At 46.2% G+C, this 7973-nt stretch overlaps 1 protein-coding gene across 5 annotated transcripts in view; it reads left to right on the top strand.

Annotated features, from left to right (window-relative positions):
• Positions 1–7973, top strand: part of Klhl22 (kelch like family member 22) — a 40837-nt gene that overhangs the window by 21257 nt on the left and 11607 nt on the right. For all 5 annotated transcript variants that reach the window (XM_023711694.1, XM_023711690.1, XM_023711693.1 and 2 more), the window contains exons 3-4: positions 2550–2715; positions 6089–6807. In XM_023711694.1, coding sequence (XP_023567462.1) covers positions 2554–2715; positions 6089–6807 — 881 coding nt within the window. In that variant the 5' untranslated portion in view covers positions 2550–2553. The remainder of the gene's footprint in view (positions 1–2549; positions 2716–6088; positions 6808–7973) is intronic.

The raw sequence follows: 7973 nt of genomic DNA, 5'->3' as shown, positions 1-7973 counted from the left end.
AAAAAAAAAAGTAACCTGGATGTACCCCAGTAGGAACAGGTTAAATAAATAATGACTGCATTTATAAAGATTGAGGCAATTCTGTGTATTGTAAGAATTAGTTTCCAAGATGTATAATGAAGTAATAACAAAATAAGATGCAAAATTTGAGGGGATATGGGTATCCTTAGGAGGAGAACCAGCTGAAGGTTAGGAGTCAAGGATTGGGGAACTTTCATCGTTATTTTTCATTAATTTTAAATCTTGTACCATATGCTGGGCACAGAGGTGCGCACTTGGGAGGCCAAAGCAGGAGGAACACTGCAAATTCAAGGCCAGCCTGGATTACACAGCAAAGGCCCTGTCTCAAAAAAAAAAAAAAAAGTTATCAGTGTTACCTAGTTGAAATACAAAATGTAAATACAGTTTTTCTAATGTCTCCAAGTTGCTGTCAGCCCCTGGGGATGGAGGTGTAGCTCATTTGTAAAGCCCTTGCTTGGGGTATATGAGACCTGGTTTCAATCTCCAGTAACATAAAGTAATTACTATTTAATTTAATAAAATATCTTTATTCCTGAACATGAGCCTCTCTCATCTCCCAACACCTAATCAGTATCTCCCCTTGGATGTTGTATCAGTCAGTGTTTTACTAGAGAAACATATAATACAAGATATACAAATGTGTAAGAGTTTATAAGATTGGCTTACAATGGACACTCACAGAATTGGTTGAGGAGGAGTGCAGAGGGTCCGCCTGCACACCAGAGAACCAAAAGTTCAGGCCAAGGGCTGGTACTCACTGCAGTGTCCTGTGCAAATCAGTACCAGGATGCCAGTATGTCTGTGGTAGAAAGCTGAAGGCTCTGCACCAGAAGCTGAAGACTGCGCTGGAAGCCAGGAGATGCTGCCCACGGGGAGGCAAGAGCTGGAGCTCTTCTGAAGAAACAGACCCAGCTCCGTCCTCCCCCATTTCCCCTTTAGGCCTTCCAAGTGACTGGCTGCTCTAGGGTGTAGAATTATGGAGCCGATTTAGTTGATACAGTCAATCAACCATCACAGACCGTTGTGCTTCTCATACTGTCCATGCCACAGTGTTACTCCAGCTGCCCTCTCTAAACCATTTCCCCCTAACTTTTACCCCATCTGTGGAAAGTCCCCAACTGCCCATATGCTTCACTCTGCAGAGAGCCACAAACCTTCCAGGGACCTTCTATTTTTATTTATTTAATTTATTTATTTTGCAGTACTGGGGATCAAACTCAGGATCTTGTACTTGCCAGGCAGGCACTTATGCCACTGAACTATATCCCCAGCTCTTTCAAGGACCTTCTAGAATCAGTCTGTCAGCATGTTCTCTGCTGTGCCCCAGCGTCAACTCAGCTGCAGACCTTCACCTACTTCTCTCTCCCAGGGCCAGAGACGAAGCTTCCTGCCTGGCTGGTCTTCCTACCCCTAGCTCCAACCCCTTCTTCACACCCTCTCCTTTCAGACAAGTTAGCAGCTTATATTAAATTCTACATCTGTGCTGTATTACAGGACAGATTTTCACTGTATTCTCTACTTTGCCCTAGAGGTAGGCTGCCTGGCTCTGCTTCACTTGCTCACTTCTTTTGACTGCCATGAGCACCAAACGCTTTGCTCACAGTACCTGTGGACCTTTCTCCATACCTAAGATGCCCTCCCCTGCAGCCTTATCCTTAGATCTCAGTTTCCTTGGAGGGCCCTATGCCTGCCTCTTCTAGTATTGTATTCCAGGTTAGATGCCCTCTGGAGTTCCTTCCTAAAATTTTACTCATCCAAAATACCTGGTCAGTGGGTGGGCCATTTAGTTTCTTTTTTCCTTTTCTTATATTGTTTGTCCTACTTGTATGTAGGAATTGTACCAGTATACTTCATTGTTTCTTCTGCTCTGTAAATGATACTTGGCATTTAATAGGAAATCAATATACATAAACACAGTGATTTATTCTTTCCCATTAACATATTTTCTTTTAGTACTGGGGATTGAATTTAGGGCCTCTGCACTGAACTACGTCCCCAATCCTTTCTGTTTTATATTTTGAGACAGGATCTTGCTAAGTTACTAAGGTGCCCAGGCTGGACTTGAATTTGCAATCCCTTGCCTCAGCCTCTTAGAATGCCAGATTACAGGAATATGCCATCACTCCCTGCTAACATACTTCTTTTCAGACATGCTCTGGAAAGCAGACATGCTCTACTGCTCCTCTGACCTGGGAACTCAACTAACGGAAGAAGCAGCAAACAAGCAGGACCCAGGCCTTCCCTTATAAGGCACATGTGGGACTCCTGGGACCCATGGAAAAGGAGACAGCAGTTTCTAGGATGGCTGCCCAGTCTTGGTCAGGCATCTTCCATAGGCTGACTTCTGTATACTGGCTGTTTACTTAGAGCACGGAATAGATAGTGTTCCAGCATGCATTCTACTGGTTAATCTGCTCCTGTACCAGCACTGTCACTGCTGCTTGATTTCCTCTGAATGAATGTTCTTTTCAACCCGGGCTGGTGTTCTGACCAGTATAACCCCAGTGCATTCTTTCTCTACTTTTCAGAGGTATGTTTGCTGGGGGATTGAAGGAAATGGAGCAGGAGGAGGTCTTGATCCACGGTGTATCCTACAATGCCATGTGCCAAATCCTGCATTTCATATACACCTCCGAGCTAGAGCTCAGCCTCAGCAATGTGCAGGAGACGTTGGTTGCTGCCTGCCAGCTTCAGGTGAGGCTCATCTTGTTCAGCAAGGCAGATCCACACCCTCAGGCACCGAAGATGCCCATTGAACATTGACATTGCGGTAATGTGGATCCAGAGGGCCAGGACACCAAGCAGTGAAGGAAGCTGTGGAGTGGGGTGGGACCCTATTCAAGCCCTGGGAGTTTAAGCAGAATGACTCCTGATGCCACTTTAGGGTTGGCCTTCTGCCACTTTCCTTTACTTTTTGTTGCTTCTTTTTCCTGGCCTGGCCACTCTGCCAAAAAGAAGATCCTACACAGAGTTCAGTGGGCTGACTCAAGGCTATATGTGCATAATAGCCCTGTGTGCTGTGGGACACACTCCCTCGCTCCCTCCCTCCCTCCCTCCCTCTCTTCCTGTTTCCCTCTCAACCCAGGCTGGTGTCCCTCTCTCCCTCTCTCCCTCTCTCTCTTATAACAAGAGATAGGTTCTTGTTATGTTCTGTAGGCTGACCCTTAATCTCTGAATTCACTGTGTGGCCCAGACTGGCTTTGAACTTATGGCAATCCTCCTGCCTCGGCCTCCTGAGTCTGGGATTATAGGCTTGAACCACATCTGGCCTGCTTTCATCTCTTTAAATTTTTTTTCCTTTTAAATACTTGTTTTCTTACAGAAGTCTTAAGTTTCCTGAGGCTGCAGTGGTGGCATTCCATAGCCCTGCTGTTTCAAAGGGGGAATTCCAGGTATCCTCACAGGGCCTCCTGGGCTTCAGAAGGTCCAGGTGAATCTCTTTGGTATGAATGCAGTTACACAAGGCTGAGCCTACAGATCCTTTTCAGCTCCCAATGAGAAGTTGATGTGACATGTTGAATTTCTTCTTCACACCTTTCTTGAAAGTGAAATGAAATGCTGTGCTAAATTCATCGTTCTGATTCTTTTCTTAGATCAGAGAAGGCTTGGGGCAATTTGAAAAAAAAAACAGTCATAAGGAAACCTATATAAGAGATATTTCAAGGCCTCACTTGGCATAGTGCCCAGGCCCTGCTGTCCTCAGGTTGGCTCCATGTGTAGGAGGTATTCTGTACATGATTGTTGAGCCAAGCTGAACACAATTTGCCTTAAGGTACTTGCGTGAGATGAGGTTGAGTTGAGCCAGTGTAAGTTTTATAGCTGAAAGTTTTTCCTGTGTACTTTGGTTTAGAGACCTGTCCTTACCTCCCCGTCACTGTTGATTTGGGAACCTTCATCTGGGTTTCTGAACTCCCAGCACTGCCTCAGGACATTACCTCCAACCAACATGGCCCTCTCCACACCTGCCATCTCCCTGAGCTCCTCGTGGGATCTCTGTTCTGTGTGTCCCGTGACCACTTTGAGAGTGCCCTGAGCTCAGACCCTTGGGCCCCTTGGGCGTCACAAATCAGCCTCTTAATTCTTGCTTGTAGCTATCTCTGTTCTCTGTTTCCATTTTGTTTGTCTTTGTCTTAGCTTCTATTTCTGCCAACCAGCTGGTTTCTCTTTTCTCCTTTCCACCTCTCTGGCTGGTTCCTTGGTGAGATTTTACCCAGCACAGGGCCCTCCTCTAAAGACAGGAGAGGAAGTATAGAGGCCTTCTTTTCAGGGTGTCACTGCTAAAGCCCACTTTGGGCTCTTGGCTCTCACATTTTGTCTGGTCTTTAGGGCCAAACCATATGACGCCTAAGACTGGATCTTAGGAAGAAGAAGCAAAGCAGAAGTAACTATTATAGGATAAAATGAGTAGTCAAACAAACACTTTCAGGACCTAATAGCACGCTGGGGAATCTCAGATGGGACATACTTCTGACAGTTTGTAGGTGTCTGTTATCCTTTAGCATGTGACCTGGCAAGAAAGTCGGAGCTGTCTTTGGAACAAAAAAAAAAAAAAAAATATCAATAAATAAATATTGATTAGCTCCAAATACCAGCAGAATTCTCACATGTGCACTTGTTACTTTATTAGTGATACTGGATAAATCAAGCACAGTCATCCTTCAGTATCCTTGAGAAACTAGTTTCAGGACTCCCTTTCGATACCAAAATCCAAAGAGGCTCACTTCTCATATAAGGTGGGGTAGTATTTGCATATATCCTACCACATAATTTTCTTAAATTTATTTTTGAGCTGGGATCTCACTAAATGACCTAGGCTAGTTGAACTCTTATCCCCCTGCCTCATCCTCCTGAGTAGCTAAGATTATGGGTATGTGCCACTGTGCCCAGATTTGTGGTAGGTGGAAGCCTTGTATGTGGAACCTATGTATAGATAGGGAGGGCTGAGTATATTCCCATTCTTAGAGAAACTCTAAAATCTTATTTTCCTCCTTTCTTCTCAGTACTGGGGATTTGAACCCAGGGTCTTGAGTATGCTAGGTAAGCACTCTACCACTGAGTCACATCCCTAGCTTTAAAAGGCCATTTTCCTAAAGAACTAATCAGCACCTAGCTTGCCATCCCAGGCAGTTTTCCTTAGAGCCCTTGTCTTTGTTTCCCTTACTTCTGCCACGCTTTGCTGATCAGATCCAAAGGTGTCTTAGACTACTTTGGGGCCCCGTGGCCTGATTCTCAGCTCTGTCCCACTTCTGTGCCATTCCCTCTCTTGCCTTCCTGCCCATCCAACAGTGGTTCTACAGAGCTGGGCGCCCTCTGCTTACGGAGTTCACTGGGTGTCTTGACTCAGGCAGGGGGCCTCAGATCAGCATGCCAATTTCACAAGAATTTTAAGTGAGGGTCTTGGGATGCATGCTAGGCAAGCACCGAGAAATACCCTGCTGGCAATTCTGAGTGTGTATGTGATGGGTGGCACAGGGCCTGGGTGTGGTGAAGCCTGGGGGATTACTTGGGCCTGTCACTCCCACTGACACACTTGTGAAAGTTCTGGCAAGAGAAAAGGGCTGCATGTGTTTTCAGTGTGAGCATTTTTGGAGAAGGAAACTCTTCTAGAGGGGCCTAGGGTGGGAGCCGGAAAAGGTCCCAGACCCCTTCCACACCAGGGATGTCTGACATAGTCACTACTGAGCCTATTTTCTCTGCTTCTGTGGAGGGCGAGTACTTTCAATCTAAAAAGCTGTTGACATATATCAAGTGTATGTTGTTAAGTGCCAGGTAATTCCTGTGCACTTGTTCATTCTTAACATATTTCTCTATACTTTATTTCTATTTTATAGGTGAGGAAATTGAGGCTCAAAGAGGTTAAGAACATGCCACATATGTCTTATTTGGCATTTATCCAAGCTAAGATTTAAACCCAGTCAGTGTGCAGTAATCCTGTCATTTATGTTAGGAGGGGCTTTTACCCCATCCCAGGGTAGCAGCTGCAAGACCCAGCCATGTAAGCCATATTTCTATCATACTGTTCCAGCCCACCATTGATCAGCTTGAATGTGTGTCCTTCTCTTTGCAGATCCCAGAAATTATCCATTTCTGCTGTGATTTCCTCATGTCCTGGGTGGATGAAGAGAACATCCTTGATGTCTACCGGCTGGCAGAGCTCTTTGACTTGAGCCGCCTGACTGAGCAACTGGACACCTACATCCTCAAAAACTTTGTGGCCTTCTCAAGGAGTGATAAGTATCGCCAGCTTCCCCTGGAGAAGGTCTACTCCCTCCTCAGCAGCAATCGCCTGGAGGTGTCCTGCGAGACAGAGGTGTATGAGGGAGCCCTGCTCTACCATTATACCCTAGAGCAGGTGCAGGCTGACCAGATCTCACTGCATGAACCCCCTAAACTCCTTGAGACAGTACGATTTCCCCTGATGGAAGCTGATGTCCTCCAGCGGCTACATGACAAGCTGGATCCCAGCCCACTGAGGGAGACAGTGGCCAGCGCCCTTATGTACCACCAGAATGAGAGTCTACAGCCCAGTCTGCAGAGCCCACAGACTGAGCTACGCTCGGACTTCCAGTGTGTCGTGGGCTTTGGGGGCATTCACTCTACACCATCCACGGTCCTCAGTGACCAGGCCAAGTATCTGAATCCCCTGTTGGGGGAGTGGAAGCACTTCACTGCCTCTCTGGCCCCCCGCATGTCCAACCAGGGCATCGCTGTGCTCAATAACTTTGTGTATTTGATTGGAGGGGACAACAACATCCAAGGATTCCGAGCTGAGTCTCGATGCTGGAGGTATGAAAGGGCACTTGGCAGAAACTTTGTCTGTGGGTGACACTCTGGTGCAAGAGTTATGAGCTAGAGGACTGGTCAGGGACATGTTCTGGTGGTCACCTCACCATAGACCTGGTTCCTACATTAGCTTTTTACAAGGAGTTCATAGCTTAGGTATTCACCTGATTTTTGGAATAAATTCAGAGAATGCAGACCATAGTAAGATAAGGGAGATGGACATCAGGATTCTTTTCATTTCCTTCTGTCCCTGTTTCTTCTCAAAAATCCACTCATCCTGGATTTTTGATCCAGCCCGCCCATCCTTGCCAGTAAATGCTGAGTTGTACATACAGAGAGTCACACTGTGGCTCAGCACAAGGAATGAACCATACTGGACAGGGTAGCTACTCTGTCTTGCTCCCTCCTGAGTTTTGCTGTGTCTTGTTTCTACTTCTCTACTAGTCTCCTCTGCTCATTCCTCTCTTAACTGCCAGTCCATGACTGAGGATGATTTACTGCCCACCTGAGTGCATAGCTTTGCTCAGGGAAATGGGAAGGGCCAGCAAGCTTCGCTGAGCCTCTTGCCAAATCCCTCCTGGCTCTAGAGTCCATTAATTGCTGAGCACAAGGTTTCATGGAAGGAGGCAGTTTTTTTGAAATGGGTTTTGTGGATTGCTGTGCTCTGCAGGATGCCTCCAATTTTATCAATTAACTACTCTATGATCCAAGAGCTTCATTTCTTTGACAGAGTAAGGAACAGTAAGTCAAGTACCCATGGCCTCAGCTACTACTAGGTTTCCAGTCCCCCCTCCCACAAACACACCACCACCACCACCACCACCACCACCACCACCACCACCACCATACTTGGTATGTGTAGGAAGTCTCCCCACCTTGCAGGACAAGATACCACAGCAGAGATTGCCGTCTTCTTCTGGCATCACTGAGCTAGCAGCTCATTTTCATATGGTGTTCTGTCTTCTGGGTTAAGGGTTGTAGTAGGATCTGGCCTGGCTGTACCTTAGGAAGAAGTACAGGGATCCTGACTCAGGAGGAAATGGCCATTCCTCTGGTATTTCTGCTCTCCTAGCCCAAAGGGCAGTCACTTTTGTTAACCTAATGAAATTCAAACTAAGTTTGCTAATAATGTTGTAGTTAAATAGGAAAAGCAATTTATTTATTTATTT

The sequence above is a fragment of the Octodon degus genome, unplaced genomic scaffold (assembly GCF_000260255.1).
Source record: "Octodon degus isolate 3935 unplaced genomic scaffold, OctDeg1.0 scaffold00021, whole genome shotgun sequence".
NCBI lineage: Eukaryota > Metazoa > Chordata > Mammalia > Rodentia > Octodontidae > Octodon > Octodon degus.
The sequence above is the reverse complement of the archived record's forward strand: the minus strand, read 5'-3'. Positions and strand labels throughout refer to the sequence as shown.